At 36.2% G+C, this 22,571-nt stretch overlaps 2 protein-coding genes across 4 annotated transcripts in view; both read right to left on the reverse strand.

Annotated features, from left to right (window-relative positions):
• Positions 1-349: 349 nt before the first annotated feature.
• On the reverse strand, positions 350-10,967 carry C4H3orf38 (chromosome 4 C3orf38 homolog). The gene is made up of 3 exons (XM_007198623.3): positions 10,501-10,967; positions 7,698-7,936; positions 350-6,227 (listed from the first exon to the last, which is right to left on the reverse strand). Exons 1-3 carry the CDS (start codon positions 10,625-10,627, stop codon positions 5,655-5,657), a joined length of 939 nt encoding a protein of 312 aa, XP_007198685.2. The 5' UTR covers positions 10,628-10,967; the 3' UTR covers positions 350-5,654.
• A 5,301-nt stretch (positions 10,968-16,268) lies between these two features.
• ZNF654 (zinc finger protein 654) overlaps positions 16,269-22,571 on the reverse strand; it is a 94,103-nt gene continuing 87,800 nt past the window's right edge. For 2 of the 3 annotated variants that reach the window (XM_057545101.1, XM_057545102.1), the window contains 2 exons: positions 20,012-22,358; positions 16,269-19,420 (listed from right to left, as the gene is read on the reverse strand). In XM_057545101.1, the coding sequence (XP_057401084.1) occupies positions 19,413-19,420; positions 20,012-22,358 (2,355 nt within the window). In that variant the 3' untranslated portion in view covers positions 16,269-19,412. The remainder of the gene's footprint in view (positions 19,421-20,011; positions 22,359-22,571) is intronic. The other variant, XM_028164675.2, reaches the window with a different exon arrangement.

Below are 22,571 nucleotides of genomic sequence, written 5' to 3' on the forward strand. Positions count from 1 at the left end.
AGTCCACTTAAGAGAAAACATTTAAGCCAAATCCTCAAAGATGAAAATGAAGCAGCCATGCAAAACCTGGGGAAAGATTATTCTAGACAATGTACACAAAACTCCTAAAGAGATATAAAATGCTTGACTTCTTGAGAAATTTTTAGTTTTTAAACTCCATTTCTATCAGGGTCCTTTTCTTTCTACAATATTTTAGACTGTCTGTAACAACAAAAAAATTAAATTCTACAACTTTGGATACTTGCCAGTAAAAGCAAAGGGCTAAGTAAGCACAAGATAAATACAAAGACTAGCAATAGATGTTGGCTGGATCAAACAATGTGTGAAAATGAATGGAATCAAAGCTAAATAGTGATAAAAAGCAGATTACGAAATCTGGACTTTATTTTGGAGGTAATGTAACACCAATGAAATTTCTGAGCATGGAAGATATGATGAAAGCTGTAGTACTTTAAGGAAGTTTAATGTCACAAATATGCAAGAAATATTAAAGCAAAGAAATAAATTATTATATAAGTCAAGGTTTAGGTAAAGAGGGTCTAATTACAGCAGCTGAAATAGAAAATACCGCAGATATGCTACATCCAGATGTGGCAAGAAACTGAACGTGTGAAACAGACTATTTCTGAGGCCAAAAGCACAAGGGTGTCAAAGAGGAAGGAAAGAGAACCAGAGATTGTGGTAATACAGTGAGTTTAAGAAATTTGATATAAATTGTTACATACTTTTTTTGATTTCCCAATTACCCAGTTTATTCTTTTTCATAAGTAATACTGTCATACATGAACATTATCTTTCCTCCAAGTGGTTTTATATCACTAAACAATCAACTTAAGAGGTATAATTACAAAAGGATGCAGTATGCATTAACACTCCAACCTAATCCAGATAAACAACTCAAAGGCATCTTTGCTTTGGCAATAAGTGCCAGCAAATGACAATAAGTCAAAAAGGATTCATCAAAAACCTACTGTAGGGACTGCCCTGGTGGTCCAGTGGTTAAGACTCTGAGCTTCCACCACAGGGGGCTCGGGTTCAAGCCCTGGTCGGGAAAGAAAATCCCGCATGCCTCACAGCACAGCCAAAAAACAAAAAAAACTTACTGGAGATGAGAGGCAGTATGTGTAGTAGTTAGTTACCACTTGGCTCTCAGGCTCTAAAACCTGGGTTTAAATCTAGGCTCTACCATCAGCTATGAAAGCTCGGGAAGTTACTTCAACCCTGTTAAAAGACTGATAGCTGTCCACAGGATTAAATGAATTAATACAGGCAACATGCACAGAAAAGTAACTGCCATATAATAAGCACCCCAAATGTAGCAAGTATTTATCCTGTGCAAAGCCCAGCGGGGAAAAGACTGAGAAATAAGTAGGAATCACAAGTTCTAGGAACTACTTAGGGAGGCAAAAGTACCTTACACGTAACAACTTGAGCACAATTAGTATGGTAAAAGATCAGAGACAGAAAAGACTAATGCAAGTTTATGAAACTAAACGCTTCAAGCAAAAAGGCTTTCCTAAGTAGTTACTGATTTTTTGTTCAGAAAACATCACACCAGACAAGTAACACAGTTGGCAGTGGACAGCAGGAGATTCCTTCAATCCTTAAATTCATTAATTGAAATAAAACTAATTTCATACTTGAGATTTAGGGTGCCTAAAAACTGAAGATGAAAACTGCTAACCAAAGAACCCTCACTAAATGACTCACTGAAAAGGTAAATAAGATTAAGGCCAGTGATTCTATTAACATTACATGACTAACAGAAGTAACTCTGGAGTTTCTGGTTTAATATTTTGGAGTACATTATAACTCACAGTAAACATCATACTCAATTTTAATATTAACACTTTACTGAAAGACTACAGGAAAGGTTCAAACTAGAAAAAGTAAAGCTGAAAGGATTTAGTGCACTCTGACACAGTTCTGAAATTATTTTCCTTCCAACTCTAGCAAAGGGCCTAATGTAGTTCTCACTTTAAGACATCTAAACCCAGAGATTGAGATTTGAATTCAACATGAGAAGTTGAGGTAAATCAACTTATTGATGTATTATTTTATCTTACGCTTGATTCAGTGACTTACAGATTGTAGATGCTCAATAAATATATGCATATAAACTTGAAGAGAACCCAGATCCGTAAGTCTTGTTTCCCAGCATTACAGCTGGGCTGTGTACCTTCAAACTGGCTATATACAAAGGTTATAAATAGGGTTGGGGAGGAGAGGGGGAGGGAGCTGATCACAAATATAGACCCTTCAGAAGAAATGTTCATATTTTTAAAATCTTTCATTAGAATTAGCAATATGCAATCATTACCAAATAAACATCTCCTTAGGATAAAGTTTTGTAAAGATCTTGAGAACATAATATTTTTTTCACATTTTTATCACTTTCTCCAAAGCATGTTCATTGAACTTGTCTTGTCCACATAAAATGAATTCTGCATTAATGTTTCACTTGACAGTACTGCAGTAGGTTTTGCCTTAATATCCAACATCTATTGAAAAACAAAATACAAACAACTATCGTAAACTGACAGACTTTCTAGAGATTATTCTTTCATTAGTAAGATTCAGTCCTCTAGCTTAAGGACTCTGGCAAGGGCACAAAAGTTTCTAAAAATAATTTTAATTTTTAATAAAGTAGAGTAGTAGTCTGGGGGAAATAAAATTATTACGGCAGGATTTGAATATGCAGCATAAGGATCCCTGTTAGGACTCACAGACGTGCTTCAGGGAAGTCCAAGAACTCAATGAAATATGCAAACATTGTAATACTATATGCAAACATATTTTTTCTAGAAAGAATATAGCTCTCTTTTTCAAAAGGTCAATGACCATCCCCTGCAACCCAAAAAAAGTGAAAACGGCATCTAAATTTGTGAAAATAGATGCTGAGAAAAACATCAAGGTATGGTTCACTCATTTTTATGAACTTTTAAGCCACAAGAGCCATTTTGTTAAAACACAATGTTTCTGATTATCTCATTTAGTTAAACCATTACTCTTTAAATCCTTTTCTGGGGTGTTATTACAATTTCTTACTGGGACTAGGTAACTAGCCTTCCTTTAGCATAAAAATGTTGCCTTTCTGAAAACCCAAGAATGTTTTCCTGTGTTTGCCATTTTCAAGTTGATTTAATAAATTAGATACGGCTTTTTTTCTATTATTTGGTATTTTAGTAGACACATGAAATACGTTTTTCGGTATTCTGGATATTAGTAAAACATCCCAATACAACTATTAAGTTTTTAACAAAAAAGGATATTGATGTATACTGTTAGCTATAGCAAATCAGCCTCCAGTAAATAAAGACCGGGTGTCCCCTGGTTTGGCCACCCAATTACTATGAATTATGTGTGGAGTTAGTTGTATTCTTTACTACTTGACTCCACAAACTTCATAAATACCAGCTGAGTATAATGAAGTAAGAGACAAAGCTGTAGTGTCTACTATTCCCTAACATAAACAGAGTAGTGAGTGGTAGTAAAAGTAGCGTTCAATCTGCACTGTGCTTTTGGACCTTCTCAAAGGCCTGACCAAGCTTTAAGCTTCATGAGCAAATTTCAGTTCTACTAGGTCTTCTTTCTCTGAACAGCAAGTATACACTTCCCTTATAATGGTTTCTAGGTATGTTAGGGCCCTCCAGTATATCCTACTCTGACCTTGGGCTTTTGGAAGTCAGTAAATTTTAATGGAAAGTTAAAATTTTATCCTAAATCTTAGTTTGGGGTCTAAAAGTTTGTGTATTCACGTATTAAAGTCAAACATGATATAACCCCAAAACCACCACTAATGACTAGAACCAAAGACAAAATCTACATGCAAAAAAGTCTTTTATAAAGTATATAAGCTTCTTTTGCTCATTCATTCACCCATTCACTTAGACATTAGGTCCTACTGTGTGCCCAGCTGTGGGGATTCAAAGGGAATAAAATATAGCTCTAATTCTCATTTGGTCTATTGGAAAGATTTCACATTTTTAAGGGTGATTAAAAGAACATGCAGATTACTGCCTTCCTTGAGCATTACACATTCAAAAATTAAATACTGAACATATCTACAGGTAATTTCTGCCCATCCTGAGCATCTTTGGTATTATTTCTGCAGTACTTGACATCAATAGCACAAAGAAAACAGATGGGAATAATTTCAAATTTTATCCTTTACTTTGGATATTTATCGATTACATGTTATAATGATACTTCAAACTTAAAGAAAAAGATAACGGGTTTAAATCTAAACAAAAAACTATTCTTACAGCAGAAAAAGGGATTTCCCTCCTTTATTAAGTTCTTATTTTAGGACACATCAATTTGTACTCCTCGTAACGTAAGAGGCATAGGACTAAAAAAAAAAAGATCAATTTTTTCCTCCTGCTTCCAAAATTTTATCAGTTACCCTAGATGATCATGAGCAGAGTTAAAGTTAAAAAAATTAATATGAACAATACCTCATCACATTTCCCAGTTGAATTTTTTCCAAATGGCATTTTTGTAAATTAAAATTACTAATTAAATTCAGATTCAGCAAGTAGCTGCTGGGTGATGAGGAATTTAAACTTGAAACCAACTGTGTAATCTGGCAACTTAACCTTGTAACTCAAATCTAGTAAAACAAATTAAGAGGTTAAAAAAATCCTAATAATTTTAATTCATGATGTGGGAGTATATCTCAATATATGTATTAATTTTTTTTTTTGTCACCTCTTCTACAATCATTCAAGAGAAAACAGAGTAACTCATTTAAATTAGGAACTGGGCAAACCTTTTAAAAAAATTTCAATAGTATGTTTCCTTTATATGCTATTACAATAAATGCTCTATAAAACTGTTAGCTGAAACTTTAGATAAAGAAAAAAGTCTGTTTTGAGAACAGCACTTATCATTGCCCAAAATTGTTCAGAAAGTGTTGCAGATTTTAAGATACTTAGCTTGGACAACAGCAGATAACTCTGAAAAATGTTCCTCAAATATTTTAAAAGGCAAATTAAATTTTTTTCCACCAGCTAAATTACTGGACTTTTTGTATAAGAATGTCATTCAAGTTTTCTAAAATGAGAGTTTACTCATTATAGAAAGTGAGCTTACTCATTTACTGAGTTTACAGTAAACATCTCTAAAATTTGTATTTTTTAAGCAATACTGTCATGAGATGCATTTGTAAAATTACCCAGATTTAGACAAAAGTAAATGAGAAAATTAAAAGGGGAAGCCTTGAACACTATTAATTTTTTCCCGCATGACAAGTACAGATATTAGCAGAATATCCACCAAGTAAAATGAAAATATTAACTGGTTTCTAAGGCACACAGTTAGTTACAACATCTAAAGTGGGATTTATTTGATGAATTGCATGAAGCCTTCAGAACATTTGCTGCAACTCAAGTAGAAAGAGGCAAGTGTTCACATAATATGTTAGCCTGTAGTCAAGAAAGACATTTCAACTAAAATACATCAATCCCTGAATCTGAAATCACTTAGACATTACTGATGTAGTATTTGGAAGAATTTCTGTATAGAACATTTTTCAGACTGACATATAGTACTCAATGCTTCAAGGGTTAGGTAAAATTAGTTCTCTTTTGTTCAAAGTGCCTCATTTCCACTAGATAAAGTTTGGTCTCCAGTCTCACTATCCAATGCCTGCCTTACATTGAGTCATCCTTCACTGGACCACACAAAGTGTTTACATTATAAAAGGCTTCTAGATCACTTGGTTCAAATGTAATAGCTGGTTTCATTAATGTTCCAGGAGCAAGGGAACTCTCTCCAATAATTCTCAGGTTGATAAGTTTGATTTTCCAAGTATTCTCCACAAAAGGGCAGCGGATGAGTCCAAAAATTTGTTCAAAAATGCCCAAACAAGTGTTCCCTCGGTGGACAGTCCCAGCAACTCCAACCATAACTAGACCATGGGGAGAAGAAGCACATTTCAGTCCATGGGAATCTAGGTTGGGACTGAGAAAAAGATATTCTTCTTTCACTAGTGACAGCAGACGAAGGCTCACAATTTCTGCTCCATGGTAGTCTATCACATTTTGTTCAGTTGTGTTGTAATAAAACCTAAGCTTGACATCATGCCAGAAGTGCTGTGGCCCCCATTCATCCTGAGGTGGTCCCAGAAGAGGATTCTGAGAATTAAGAAGTTCAAAGAACCAGTGACAGAATTCTTCACCTAATCGACGAAAATCAACCTTTTCAGCTTTTTTATCTTCTTTCTCCTGTTGATTAATAAAACCAACGTTAATTCTTGTATCTATTTTCTATCTTGCCTGTTTCATAGCTAACTTTTAAGGTACTAATTATAGCAGAAAGGAAATGAACTACCTGTGAACTCACTGAACCGATCTTGCACAGTAAATTATTTCTCAAAAAGGGGAGGTCATTTTAGAATTTCTCAGCTTAAACTTCTGAAAATTCCTCTAAGAAATTAAGGTTCAAAGTCTCTTAAAATATCAGCATGAATTAAGAGCAAATAATAAGGATTTACATAAGCATTTTCTCTTGATTGTGGCAGTGATTTCATAGGTGTGTTATTTGTCAAAACTTTCAAACTGTATGCTTTAAATGAATACACTTCACTGTGGTATATTTTATATGCAGCAAAGTTTATAATAAACACGTCTTTAAACAGACACTTCTAATATGATTGAAATAGCTTATTTTCTATGATTGGGATTATTTTATACTATTTCTTTCCAAAATGAATATTGCAAAAATACACCTGATAGGCTAGATTTTATTCAACACTGTATTCCAGAACATAGTACCTCATCTAGATGGTGAAAGATCTTGTATTTACTGGGCACGTGCTATTACTGAATGTACTGGGCACTGTGCTTGGCACTTAAGTGCTATTTCCTTCTTTCTCCACAAGCTTTATGACACAGATATTATCATTATGCCCGTTTTATAAACAAGGCTCACAAAGGTCCTTACTTGCTCATTTACAGCTAGTATACAGCAGACCCTAATATGAAGTCACATCTACATGATTTTAAAGTCAACATTCTTTTCAGTACATTAAGGAAGGCTTAGAAGTTCCTTTCCTAATGTGAAGGCAAACCTCTCTCACTGTAAAATACCATTAATTCAATGTGGGTATGTAGTTCAAAAACTGCAAGTTACCTAAAGGTTCAATCGATATTTAAATATTCACACAATATTTAAAATGTACAGTGGAGATAAAAAGAAATACGAACAGCCAATGTCAGCTGGAGGAAATTACTAAAACAGGATTTTTTTCTAGCTAACAAATAAAAAAATTTAAGTTTCTTTCATGAAATTTTTGCAATTTAATACCAAAGCAAGTCTTCAAAATGAGAAAGGGCTCACAACAGCATTCTTCTAAAGTGGAAAAAAGAAACTGGAGAACCAGAGGCTAAATTAAAATTAAATTGATCCTGTAGTCTATCCATTCTTTTTAAAAATCAATAGTCCCCATTTGATAAAGGGATACAAAACATTTTTTCTCACAAATCAATAGAATATTACGTATACATTACTAAATATCAAAAATACTTTGTCTCAGGTGCTTTACTGCTCTTTCTTCAGGATGCAAAAGATAGAAAGTAAAGCTAAAATTATAAAAAAAAAAAAAGAACATTAACCACATCATTCCAGATCTAGGATTATCTAAAGATTTTTACACAGAACTACAGTTCAGGATATGACTATAAGGTCTGTTTTACCTGTTCAAAGAGTCTAATGTTCTCTGTCTTAACTGGCTCTGGCGTTTCCTTCAATTTCAGTTGTGACTGCTTTTTCCAGTAATCCTTTGCATGCTGAATAAGACTGTGTTTTTCAGTAGCTGGAGGTATAATAACCCCCTGTGTTGCCAAGTACTTAAATATGATTTCTCGGTGGACTTTTTTCCGCCTCAAAAGTTCTTCTACACTTTGACTGTACACTAATATTGCACGAATAGCATCTAAAAGAAAATTATGAAGATTAATAGAAAATCATGAGTCACTTGTAAATTTGTCCAGGGTCAGCAGAAACTCTATCAAATAATATTTATAAACTCTTGTCATGGCATTATTGCTTTTGTATAAGATGGTTATCATTTCTAAAAACCAAGAAGTGGGTTGTCAGGTTTTGGATTTTAAAAAAATTTCTTAAAACTATAAATTTCCCCACCTAAAATTCCTCCTTCCTTTCACTTCTCATACGAGATTGTGAATTTAAGCATTTTCTTTTAAAGAATGGTTGTATTTTCAGAAAAAATTTGAATAAGAGAAGAAAAAATTTTAATAAGGTGAATGGAACTAAATTCATTTACAATCCCTAAAATATAGGTAAAATTACAATACTTTTCAATCTCCTCACTCTACAGATAACGAAAGTCAGGGATACATGAGGTATCAACAATCATACTTCTAAGAAGTGGCAGAACCAAGACTTTTAATTTTAAAGAATTTCTATTAAACAACAGACTAAAGATGATTTTTACATATGTGAGGTATACAGAATGGTAATAAAATGAACTCCTACATACACACGACACAGCTTAAGACACAGGAATTACTGGTATCTTTGAGGCCCTCATTTTACCTCTCCCTACTTGATGCTATTCCCTCTCCTCGCTCACCTCACATGTAGCTACTCTCCAAAATTTTATCACTCCCTCGATTTTCTTTTCTTTTTTCTTTTCTTTTTCTTTTTCTTTTGGCCACTCTGCGGGTCTTGCGGGATCTTAGTTCCCTGACCAGGGATCGAACCAGGGCCCCCCAGCAGTGGAGGCTCAGAGTCCTAACCACTGGACCACCAGAGAATTCCCTCGATTTTCTTTAGAGTTGTACAGCATAACTATGTATCCCTACAAAATATAGTTTGGTATTTCTTTGAATGTTCTATAAATCGAATCCATCAATATATATAGTCTTCTATAATTAACTTTTAATGTTTCTGAGATTAATCTATGTGGATAGACACAGCTGTAGTTAATTCATTTTCAGAGCTGTACCATAGGTAATTATAGACTATACCACAAGGTATCTATCCTTTTGTTTATAGACTTTTATTATGTGTATCCAATTACAAATACTATTACTTTGGACACTTCCACACTTGTCTCCCAGCCCAGAGGGGCAAGCAGCATGAGCATCACCTGGAGCTTGTTAGAAATGTGGAATTTCTGGGCCCACTCCAAAACTACTGAATCAGAATCTGCATTTTAACAAGATCACTGAGGGACACATAGGCACACTCAAGTTTGAGAAGCTGAGGTAAGTAACCTTCCATTTTAGGAGATAATATAGAACTTGTTTTCCAAAGTACTAGTTCTAATTTACACTCCTTCAGTAGTTATCAACGACATACTTCACAAGATCAACAACACTTGAAGTTTTTACATTTAGTTTTTGACAACTTGGTACATATGAAAGACACCATGTAGTTTTGGTTTTCATTTCATTGCTTTCTAAAGATGTTGAGTATCTTTCAATATGCTTATTATTTTTTCCTCTCTGAGAAATGACTTCAAATCATTTAACATTTTTGTACTGGGTAGTTTTGTTTCTTGTTTGCTTTTGGATCCACCATCAATTAAATTCAATTTTATCTATTACAATTTTAAATTCACATTCACCAAGACTGTTAGAAGGCGATTAGCATGTAAAATATATAAATGCCAAAGAACTACATTAAGTCTAAAATTATTTTCAGTCTAAATTCTTAGAAATTTATTCATTTAGTGTTCTTGGTTCACTTTCAAATGAATGACCTTAAATGGCGGAAATGTTAAAAGCAGAGAAAGTTTTAAAAGGCAGACTCTTTTGTAGATACTTAAGTCAAATGCTAATACAGGAGGCGGACATTTTCTCATTTTAAACTAAAATTCAGCAAATTTAAACTAAAACTAGCCAGGTAACATACAAAATCATAAATGCTTAAGCTCCTCATTACATTGCAACCAGACTGAATATTTATAATCCATGAAATCTACTCTACCGAAATGTTTATTTGGCTCTGAAAGTAATGTAGTCCTAGTACACAGAATCATCTCTGAAAAACTTTGGATCCAAAAAGAGACATGGATTCATCCTATCTGCTCTTTTATCACAGTAGTTGTTTTACGCAGCAGACTGATAAAATGTGTTTATGATATCCTCCCCCAAGCTTGAAGAAAATGAGCAGCGGCTGACACGCCTCAGCTGATCGAAACCGAAAATGGAAAACACCCTGACTCCCCGGAAATCTTCAAAAAACAAACAAACAAAATCACTATTCACGTACTCTGCATCTTCGAAACAAGCAGCGTTTGCCCACAACGTATAAAGGATAAAACCTGGAAGCAGCGCCATTTTCAGCGTGCATCTGAAGCAACAGAGCAGCTATAGGGGCCGAGATTCCCGAGGGTTCCGCACAAGCGCAATGCCGGACGGGCTGGGAAGGAGGCCTACCACGGCCTCCACTCACACGCTCCCGCCAGCTGGGGGCCGGGTGAGGCCTGGGGAGGGACGGCCGCCCTTGGGGGGAAGGGTCTACCTTTACCTTGGCGGTCCTCAGGCTGCACCAGGCGGTTGGTGATGGTGTCGCATAGGGCCATGATCTCGTCGTTGTCCAATAGACCGAGCAGGTTACGACAGCCCTCCATCTCTGGGTAGCTGAGCCCCGACATCTCTACCCCTAGAGAGGGGGGAGAGGACGCCAATGACTTCGCCCCCTTAGGCCCACTGGACCGGCGCCGTGGCAACAGGTACCGGAAATGCCCTTCCCGTTGTTCGCAGCCAAAGGGCCTCGGGTATTCCAGAGCCGTGGGCGGAAGTGATCGTTAATGAGGGCACTAAGGGAACGCGGTGCTCCGACCGGTGGTTCCGGGCTCTCGGGGACTGAGTGGAGTCCCACGGATCTCACTTTAGGGCAACTCCGTATTTACACCGGGAACATCGACCTTCCATAAGGGAAAACGAAACCTAAACTCCTCACCAGTCCCTCCTCCAAAAGAACGCCTGGGAGGGCTGCGCAGGGCAGGTGCGTGGAAAGCCGGCGGCGGCCCCAGCGCATGACAAGCTCATGTGATGCCGCGGGGCCGGCCAATGGAGGCGCCTCCTCCCCGCCTTTGGGCCGGGACCCCGGGAGCGCTCGAAAGTTCTCTGCGGCCACTTCTGCGTTGGGAGTACCTGTAGTTTGATATTCTTAAATTACGTAGTTCTGTGCTAAAACAATTTGGTTTTGTTTAACATTATACTTGGAAAAGTTAAGGGGAAAAAATCACCTATCCTATGCCACGCCTGCTCGCCTTGCAGCTGACTTAAACTCCCCAATAAGCTGCGGTCCGCTGTTGCTTCCCTTCTTATCCTCGCCGGCTTGACTTTAGGCGAGGCAGTATCGCGAATAGTTTAAGGTTGGGGTCTTTGAAAGCCAGATTCCCAGGGTTTTATCCGTCATTTACTAACTGTGACCGAGAGCAAGCTCTTTGGTCTTCCAGTTTTCTGTCTCGAAACGGATCTAGTAGAGATACCTACCTCATAGGGTTGTTGAAGCGCAGGGAGGGGTGAAGAACTGTGCCTGGCGCCTAGAAAGAGCCCAGTATATATTAGCTATTGTTATCACTGTTGGTGTCAACATTCACGAGAGGGAAACTTCAGACTTCAACGCATTGTCACTGGCTTCTGTCTCCTTCCATTGTTTTAGCCATATTTTAGATTTGTTAACATTTAATTAGATTATTGCCAGTTAGTAGCTGAAATGTGCACACCTGCAGATACAGGTGAGCAGATTTAACCTTTTAAAAAATATATCACAGCTAAATATCAGTCAAAATGAACTGTAAATACAGCCTTTAAAATAAGGCATTAAAACCATGGTTAAACTGATTTGCCAGTGGATGTTATTGGGGGTACCATTTACTCATCAGATACCAATTCTTCATTTGTCATTGAGTGCCTACTATGCTAGATATTGAAGATTCCGAGAAATGACACAGACCCTCCTTCAAGGAGCTTTTGGGAGTGTTGCAAATAAAGAGATAAGTGCTCACAATACTGGTGTGGAACCAAATGGAAGAAGACATGCCCAACTTTTTCATTCGTTCATTTTTTAAAAATGTGTTTACTGAGCATGACTTGCCAGACACTGTTCTTTATACTGGGAACAAATGCAAGTCCTTTGGAGCTTGTATTCTAGTGGAAGGAAATAGCCAATAAACATATAAGAAACTATATACTATGGCAGGAAATTCTATGGAGAGAAATCAAAAAGAGAGGGATGGAGGAGAGGATGTTGCTATTTTATACAGGCTGTGAAGAAAGGCTTCTCTAAGTGACATTGAAGCAAAGACCTGAAAAAAGTGAGAAACTGAACCACAGAAGGGTGTTCTAGGAAGAAGCAAAAGTAGAGGTTCTGAGGAAAGAACAGAGTGCTTGGCATGTAGGAAGGAGGCCAGGAGGCTGAAGCAGCTTGTGCAAAGAGGAAGCAGTGAGTGGTGAGGTTGGAGTTGTCGAGATTGATCTAGAGCAGGGTTTCTCAGCCGTGGCACTACTAACATTTTGGGCAGGATAATTCTTTGTTGTGGGTCTGTCCCACAACATTGTAGGATACTTCAGCATCCCTGACCTCTCCCCACTAGATGCCAGTAGCACCTCCTCCCCCCTACCAAACATACCTTGTTTCCCAAATGTTTCCTGGGGGGGGGGGCAAAATTCCCCGAGTTGAGAACCACTGATATAGAACCACTTGTCCAAAAGTGTTTTCTGAGATGAAAATATTCTGCATCTGAGCTGTCTAATACAGTAACCATCGGGCACATATGGTTATTGAGCTCTTGTAATGTGGCTAGTACAGCTCAGCTGGTGAATTTTAAATTTTATTTGAATTTCAATTAAATTTTAATAGCCACTTGTGGCTAGTGGCTATTGTATCAGTGCAGTCTAGAGTCTTGCAGCCCATTGTAAAAACTTTGGCTTTTATCTTTTACCTCTCTGCATTTCCTATTATTCTCTCAGTCTCTCACTCCAGACCAGTCAGTGGTTCCCTTGCTATTTTGTTCCTTAAACTTGCCATGCAGGTCCTTGCCTCAGTGCCTTTGCTCTTGCTGTTCAGCCTAGCACATTTTCCCCTCAGATATCTGAGTGGCTGTCTTTCCCTTACTTCATTCATTACTCTCCCTGCTCAACAGTTATCAAAGAGGTGGTATCATCATATCTTATCATCATCCTGTTTAAACACCACCTACAATGCCGTGCTTACTTATACTTTCCCTACACACTTAATTTTTCTCTATAGCACTTATATTGTATTTTTGCCCCCCCTCCCTATCCCCCCGGTAGAATGTGAGTTCTGAGATTCAGGGATTTTTATCTGTTTCTTTTTTTTACCCAATTGTCTATTACAGAGGCTGGCACATAGTAGGTACGCAATAAATATTTGTTGAATAAATGAATGAATTGTAAAGCCATTGGAGGATTTTAAACTGAGGAATGGCATGATCTGACTTGTTTCAAACAGTATCATTTTGGCTGCTGGTGTCTACAACAGACTGCCAGAAGGGCAAGGGTAGAGGCAGGGAACCCAACTAGAAGATTAATACAGTAGTCCAGGTGAGAGTGAAGGACACGATAAAGAGTCAGGGATGATTGCAAGGATTTGGTTTGGGCAACTGGAGTTGCTGTCTACTGAGAGGAGGAAGACTGGGAGAAATAGGTTTCAATAGAGAAATCCAGAATTGTCAAGAGATTAGGCTTTCTGGAGAGTGGTGATGCCCAAGAAGATTAAGCAAAGAATGAGGAGTGGGGCGGAAAAAGAATTACAGGTAAAGGGAGCAAAATGTGAAAAATGCATGGAATAAAACAACATGGCTGTTTTTGGTTGGAACCAAGAGAAAATTAGTAAAATCATTAACAGGAAGGCCTCAGCACCAGGCCCTTCCGGAGCTTAATTCTTAACCTTGCAAGAACGGCTCTCCCCTTTTAACAGATGTGGAAGTCTGAGCTCAGTGGGATACACTTAATTGCCTTAAAACTCTCATGGTGGAATTTGAATGTAGCTGATCTCCACACATCTTTGAGCTGTTTTCATTAAATTACATTGTGGTAGTTTCAATCACTGAATACTTTGAAAAAAGTTCTCTAGATTAGAATGGTTTTGGGGTATTAGATCTGTTAAAATATCCATTCATTCAACAGTAGTTATTTAAGTACCTATTTATAGGGGACTTCTTTAAATGTCCTGGAAATTGAGTTTCTAAGGCTCTATAAATTTTTTTTTTTTTTTAAGATTTTTTTATTGATTGATTGATTGATTGATTGCTATGTTGGGTCTTCGTTTCTGTGCTAGGGCTTTCTCTAGGTGCGGCAAGCGGGGGCCACTCTTCATCGCGGTGCGCAGGCCTCTCACTATCGTGGCCTCTCTTGTTGCGGAGCACAGGCTCCAGACGTGCAGGCTCAGTAGTTGTGGCTCACGGGCCCAGTTGCTCCGCGGCATGTGGGATCTTCCCAGACCAGGGCTCGAACCCATGTCCTCTGCATTGGCAGGCAGATTCTCAACCACTGCGCCACCAGGGAAGCCCAAGGCTCTATAAATTTAATACTTTATGAAGAAACTTGTTGCTTTAGATCTGTAGTTTTCAAACCTTAGTGTGTATCAAAACCACCTGGAGGACTTGTTAAACGACAGATTGGTCCCTCACCTGATCAAAAATTTAGCATTTCTTTGTTTTTGAGGGGGGTGGGCAGCAGGCACGCCTCGTAGCTTATGGGAATCTTAGCTCCCTGATCCCTGGGGACATGGCAGTGAAAGCGCAGAGTCCTAACCACTGGACCGCCAGGGAACTCCCCAAAGTTTAGCATTTCTAACAAGTTCTCAGGTGATAGCGTTTCTGCTCTTCTGGGGACCACACTCTTAAGAATCATTGCTAGTAGAAGAGAATGGAACATCAAACAGCCATGTCTGTACCAGACTTCATCCTTTCTGAAATAACTGATCCTTAGGCAAGACTAACCCTCTCCATCTGGATATATTAGATCCACTCATGCTGTACAATTTGTAGGGAAAACTGCATGGCAGAATGGAAACTGCATGGCAGGATTTTAGGAGGAAACATCCGACTTTTCAGTTCCACCTCTCCGTTTATTAGCTGTGTGACTAGTCAAGTTATTTAACCTTTCTGAGCCTTGGTGTCTAAAAAGCATTTTTCATATCTACCTTTGGGTTGTTTTAACAATGAGGTAACACATATAAAGTAACCTGGTACACAGTAATTTCTTCTCCAGCTGCAGCACCCATAAATAAGGCATGAACCTCTCTCCCTTTAGTTGTTATTCCATGTAATATTAGATCGCCTCCATTTTAAATATTGATATACAGCCCAAACTTCTGGCCTTATCAGTTGATTCTTGAAATTAGTATGGATCTTATGCTATGAAAGCAATCTAATTTGTTTATCTTAGAAGTGTATTTAATATTTGATTGCTTCCCAGCATTTCTCAAATTTCAGAAAAAATGGAAAGTCTAGATAACCCCAATAACTTTATCTAAATACCTCAATACATTTATTTAATAGTCTAAGATCATATGACCATAAATCATAGATGAAGAAATTCTAGATCTCAGCTCTAGAATGTTTCAGTAACTTTCTCATAGTTTTTCAAAGCATAACATTTGTAATATGTGCAAATCACCGTAATTAACACAATATCTGTTCTTTCATTTGCAGTGCTCTCATCGCATCAAAGAGTTTCTCTCTACTTCAGCCCCAAGCTGCAAGTTATAGCAAAAAGTGTAGGTTTTCCTTTGTTAGTGAGCCGAGAGGAGCCCTCATGCCCAAGGACCCCACTTTTAGATACAGATTACTAATTGGCTTGAACGTTTTCCCATTGAAATACTTTTGTAGGAAGTAATTTTCATAATTTACATCTTATTTCAAAGCGACTTCACAGTCTTTAAGTTCCACCAGAGGCTCTTCATCTCTGAAGAATTACCAGTGCAGATCAGTCCATCCACTGTCTTGGAGAGTTCTGGTATTTGTTTTCCACCTACTAAGTTTCCAGAGGGTACTATTTCACACTGAAACCACTTACCTGAAATGACTTTAGTAACCAGTGTTCTATCAACTTTTAATTCCTGCATATAGACATTAGTTTAAACAATGTCTAAAAATATCTATTTTGTGTAGACTTTGAGTTTTCTATGTTCTTTAAAATCACTCAATAATCTGAATATAGTAATATTAACTGAAATACCTCATTCTCTTATGAAACATAATAGAAATTTCTTATTTAACATATACCTTAAGCCTAATTCCTTTTGAAGTAATGTGCTACATAAAACTGAACACTTCATTACCAACAAGGACAATGTTTTATTGAACAAATCTATGTACAGTACAAAAAAATTTCTTGAAATGACACTATTGTTGATTTATTGCAGTTCAATGGCTCAGTTTTAATTTGTACTCTTATAAAATGCAAAGTAAAATAATTTAATGTTCAACAAGGAAGCACAAATTTCCTTTCTTGCTGAATCTGTAATATCTTTCACATATTAACAATTCCAAAATGCATATGCAGCATTTAGTCATTCTGAAATGGTGTTTTACAGTACCAAATAAATTAAAAAATAAACACTACCATCCCTTTTAGGTTTTTCACCCATACTACAGTTTGAACCAAACATGAAAGGAGTATAGCTGAACCTTCAAGTGTGATTTGAAAAGAATCACAAGTTCAATGTTATGTTTTCATTATATAATTGGTGGTTTATAAAAAAAAAAAATATGGCTGAAGCCCAAAGTACCAGTGCCCCTGTCCACGAAGGTTCTCCTTTTCTATCTATCTTCTCCATAATATCTGAGCAGCAAAAATTCAGATTTGCTATTTTTTTGACCTTACTGAAACATAGCAGAAAGTTAATATTTAATGTTTCAAAGGAAATTTTTATTTGAAAATGAAGGATTGAAACTTGGTCCATGTAAGATAAACACATCCTTAAAATAGAAGGAGTAGAAAAGAAAAAGAGAAGAATTTGAGGAATAAGAAGAAAGCTTCCTTGTCTTCTGAATCCCACATTGGAACTGTTGGAAGTTTATGCACCCCGTAAAAGCAAAATGATGTAAGTTTATGTTTTATAAGGCATACATAAGAAAATGTACACATTCTTTCAATAGCAATTATTTGATAAGTATATAAAGAGGTTAGAACAATGTGGTCAAATAGAATTTTATAAAACATTCCTTGATCTAGTTATGTATAAACCAATTTGATCTCAGTCTTTCAGAAAGTTTTCCCTTACCAACACAAAAGTAGAAATAAAACCTCAAAGACAAAAAAATAACAAGTGGAATATGTTTAAAACATATTGGTATGAACTGCAAAATGAATGAAAATAATTTGCAGACATGGATTTATGTCAATAGTTACAACTTATAAAAAATAAAAGTTAAAAATGTGATAAAATGTTAAGCTGTGATTTTAAACATCTGGAAAATGTACAAAGCAGAAATATTTCAAAATAACTTCATTGTCCATATGAACTAGTTTCCAAATACTTTTTATTACATGATGTATTTTAGACTGAACTGAAATAGAACTCAAGTATTATATTTTTAGTATCAGGAAGTATGGAAAACATTTTTTTCTTTAGTTGACCTTAAAGGATTTAAAAACCTTATCGAGTTGTTTACTTATGTTATTTAAATGTAAATTCCACAGCCTAATGTAGGCTACATAACAAAACAAAAACCTGATTTGATTGATATGGACTTATGACTATCAATTGCATAGTAGTGAATGCCTATGATAAATAAACTAATAAAATTGGGTCGTTTTTTAGATATCTGATTTATCATGACCTGGAAATCCTAATTTAATAAAGCCTGGATGCTACCCTGGAAGAAAAGTCACACTTCCTTAGTAATTTCATTCAAGAAGCTTTAATATCCAGAAATTTATAATAGTAGGGTCTGACGAGATTATATACTTTGAACAAGAATGTATCAGTTGGAATAACTGGAATATCTGGTTGACATTGGTACATTAACAGCTCTGTTTTTGAAGAATTTGCCTTTGCATTTTTGTTCATTTTACCCCTGCTATAGATTAACACACTGTTAGGTAAAAGGAAGTCTTTAAGCTTCCTCTTTTAAAGACTATACAAGTGGAACACATCTGAGAGGGTATTTTAAAAAACCTTTTTGTTTTAACGATTTATTGACTGTTGTTAAGTTAAAAATCTTCCTTAGGAAAATTACTGGTCATCAAAGAAAATAAATGCATCAATATATCTTACTGTGTTCTTGCTGTGCAAATTTTTGTGTAAATATTTCTTCTTATATATAAAAATTACTATTCAGACCAAATTCATCAGAAATAAATAAGAAAGCATGAGTAATATGGCTTATTTTAGAATTAACTCTAATTGAATAAAACCAATGAATTCTTGACCGGATTCTTAGCTGCATACTTTTTTTTTTATAGTCAGTTATTTTTATAGGACTGTACTTAGATAACTCACATTAATGTCTAAAGGACCTTACTATGAATCATCAAGCAATGTCCTAACACTACTCTATATACAAACAGAAATATCCCAGTGTGCTTATACCATTATTCACATTGAAGAATTTGCAATTCAGTGTTTTCTTTCAACTAAGATAGCCTTTAATGGTCTTAGATCCTCCCATCTCTTCCCAGAGTTACTGATAATATGTTTTCTATTGACGCTGCTGCCTTTTAAATATAACTCATTGGTATTATAAAAATGGAAAGTGGAAGGTTCTGTCAAGAGCTTATTAGCAAAGCACTGTTGTTTTGTCTTCTTTTGTTTGTTAATTTTAAATGCTGGCATGTCATTCATTGAACTTTGACCTAATCAATCATCTGGAAACAAGGTACAATCTTTTATAGCTAGGATGGTGATAAATCGTTTTACTTTCATCTTATCAATCAGTTTCTAAGTAATAATAAACCAAACAGAAATGGTTCCTTAAAGCATGTTTGACCAGAAAGGAGGACCTAATCTGATTAGGCATGACAAGAAAACAAACCCTATTTGTGGAATACTTTTAAGTTGTTTATTGTAAACCATCCCCCCCCTCCATTTTTTATAACGGGTTTTTCCCTTTCTGTAAGGCCATAGCTGGTTATTCTTTTTGACTAGTTGCCTGCATATGTTTCTCACATAAGCGAAACTGAACATGCTGCTATTAATCATCATCGACTTCTTAAAAAAAATGTGGTTTTTCTGGATAACTGGTACTTTGGGAGTTTTGTAATAACCCTTTTGGAGTCTAAACCAGCACATCTCCTCTGTGAGTTCATTCTAGAAAATGTGCTTTGTCTTTATCTTTAGTAATCCAAGACCGCTCTAAAATTAAGGCCATCAGGGAAATAGCAAACTGATGATGCATTTTCTTGTAGTGCTTTTTGCACACTACTGCTTGATCGACAGATCGTTCTGAAACATTTTTATCAGGCACCTGTAAAACAGAACACGTCTGTTAATTCATATTTATAGATGTTCATCTAGTATTCTAAGTTAGATTTCCTGTTTATTTATACCCTTACTCATTTAAAGAATATTAATATTAGTAGAAAGGCAAGCTCTTCTTTTGCTCAGTTTTATTTTTCAATTATTTTCTGGTTCTTTCTTATTTTTGTTTTTGTAATAGAGGCTCAACTTGGTTTACATTTCTGGCATGCAGATGAAAAACATTTCCATCATAATTACTTTGTTTTTAGATCTCTTATTACATAAAACTTGGAATGAAGAAAAGCCTCAGATACAGTTAAAGAGTATGATCCAAAAGTATAAAAAAACTGTTCAAGTTCTGGCTTCCACAAGTTCACAGGTGTATGCCTATGCAAATTACTTGTGAATGTCAGTTGCTTGATCTATAAAACAGGAATAGTGATAGCATCTCATGGTGGTTGTATGGATTAAAGGAAATAATGTATGGGGTAGTGCTTTATTACCTGTGTTATATAAATGTTAATTTTTTTAACCTTACAAAGATCTATGGCATTTTCTATTTCTACAGATATACCTGCTGAGAAGATAGAAGACTTACTTTCATCATCTGAATCAAATCCAAAGAGTGTCTGACATTTCTTTTGTGCAAGGTGAGCCTCAAGTGCTTCTGCATTACAGTAGGTGGTCAGGCATTTGCCACATCTTAATCTTTTCACTGATTTTTTACAAACGTTATCTTGATCAGAACAGGCATCTACCCTATCAGTCAGAAATTTTCTGCGTTTTGGCATACTAAGGTACCGTTCATCAAGGTAACTGGGAGGCAATGGTCTGACATATGGCTTTGTTAAAATTAAGCCATATGAAGTATGTTCACTCGTCTGATTTGGTTTGGAAGGTGCCTGAGGTACTGGCAGGGTACTGTGTTCTTGTGGTACAACACTAGGTAAAATGGAACCGTTTTCTGTCCTGATTCTATTTGTATCAATTTTCAAAGCAGGATCTGAGGAAACTAAAGGTGTTTGCTCTATTCCACTGTGTCCATTGACTAAATCACTAATACTACAATTATTTTCAGAATTTGGCTCTATGTCAGGCATCTTTTGGTCTGTCAAGCTTATATCAGAAACAGTGTGATCAGAATGTTCATTTCCATTCTGAACTAAATGGTCTGTTTTCTTTTCCATACTTTCTATACATGTCTTTGGTTCTGTAGGATCTTTCCTTGATTTGCTAGTAGAAACTGGTAGACTAACAGTTTGTTTCTCATTACTAGATGAGTCTTTTTCCTGATGATTAGATTTTGAGTCTGTAAGAACATCCCAAAGAATTGCTTCACTTGGTTGTGCAGATGATTCTGGTGTTTTACTTAAATAGTGCTGAGCTTCATGTTCATATAGCAGAGGAAGATCTTCAAAAAGCTCATGGCATTCTGGAAAACTACACTGAGCTTGAAATATCCTGTGACTTTTTGTGTGCTGAGCAAGTTGGACTGGCAGCTTAAATGACTCATTGCAATTAAAATGCAAACAAAAGTACACATTTGGATAGCTGTGTCTATTAAGGTGATCTATAAAATGTTGAGAATCTTCAAATTGCCTTTGACAAAATTTGCATTTTCCTTTGCTCCACTTCATTACTGTTTGCCGCACATTTAAATCAGTTGGATGTACAGTCCTTGCATGCTTATTTAGAAATCCAATTCTTTTAAATATCCTGACACAGCCAAGAGCAGGGCACTTAAAGTTTCCTTCTTGATCTGTCGCATATATGTCTTTTGGATGGCACACGGTTCCATTGATTTTATGAAGTACTGAAGTTTCCTGATTCAGGTCGTAATCATCTTCTTCATAATCACCTTCTTCGTCTTCTTCCTCCTCATAGTCATCCACACATACAGGTAATGGCCCTGAGACATTATTTAAAGAAGTATCAGGATTGCCATTTTCAGTAATATTTTCAATAACATCTTCCGATACACTTCCGGGAATTTCAATGAATTCACCCACATGTGAAGGGATGACATCTTTGTTTCCATCACTGGAACCGGTAATAGTCTCTACTTCCAAATCCTTGTTATCAGACTTCCCATTTTCAAATGAAATGAAAGTATCAGAACAATTTATTTCTTCCAAAGCAGGATTTTCCTGATCCTCCTGTTGAGCTGCAGCAAGTTGCTGTCTCTGTATTTTCTTAACATGATTCTTTAAATGCTTCTGCATAAGTCCTCTGTTTCTAAATTTTCTACCACATATCACACATGAAAAACTGCCCTTTTTCTGATGAGCCTGGGCATGCCTCACAATGTGACCACCTAGAAATTCCTTGTTACATAACATACACCGATGCCTTGGGACATTGTGATCTACTTTGGAAGCATTAAGAGCTGTGAGGTTTTTCTTTGCATTAATATGACCTTTTGGTTGCACTCCAGATATATCATCAGGATCAAGCTCTCCAGTGCTCTGATCTGTAAGAGAGTCAAGTCCTTCATCTAAACCTTGCTGTTCCACTGCCTTTTTTACATTACCTGTAGAATTTTCCAGTGTACTTTCATTTAGAAATCTAACTGCTGATTTATCACTCAGTAATGCTACACAGTTTTTCTTAATCATTATGAAGTTCCAGAATTCAGGATCAAAAAACAATCCCTTTTTCAAAATTGGAAGTAATTCAAAACGAACACGATTTTGAACACTACTTGTGCCTTCATTATATTCTTCATCTGGACGTTTGTAAAGCTCTTCAACAGTATGATAAGCTTCCAAGGAGCGCTCAAGAAAAAATATTGAGAGTGCACAAATCCTGAGAATCTCCAAATCATTTGGCAAAAAATGTGCAATTGTTTTATAAATTAGACATTTAGTTTTGGGATCATCATGAAGGTCTAGCTGTAGAGCACAACCACATATTTCAACACAAATTTGTAAGCCTTCTTCTTCAACCTGTAAAAAGAAAAATATTACTGCTACTTTTTTAAAAAAAATTATTAACACTTACTAGTTTATCTTTTTAAAATATTGGGTTGGCCAAAAAGTTCCGTAACATCTTACGGAAAAACTCGAACAAACTTTCTGGCCAACCCACTACAACTCTGAAATGAAAGCTAAATAAACACAGTATTCTAAATGTGCAATTTTCTTCAATGGGTAGCCATG

The sequence above is a fragment of the Balaenoptera acutorostrata genome, chromosome 4 (genome assembly GCF_949987535.1).
Source record: "Balaenoptera acutorostrata chromosome 4, mBalAcu1.1, whole genome shotgun sequence".
Taxonomy (NCBI): Eukaryota; Metazoa; Chordata; class Mammalia; order Artiodactyla; family Balaenopteridae; genus Balaenoptera; species Balaenoptera acutorostrata.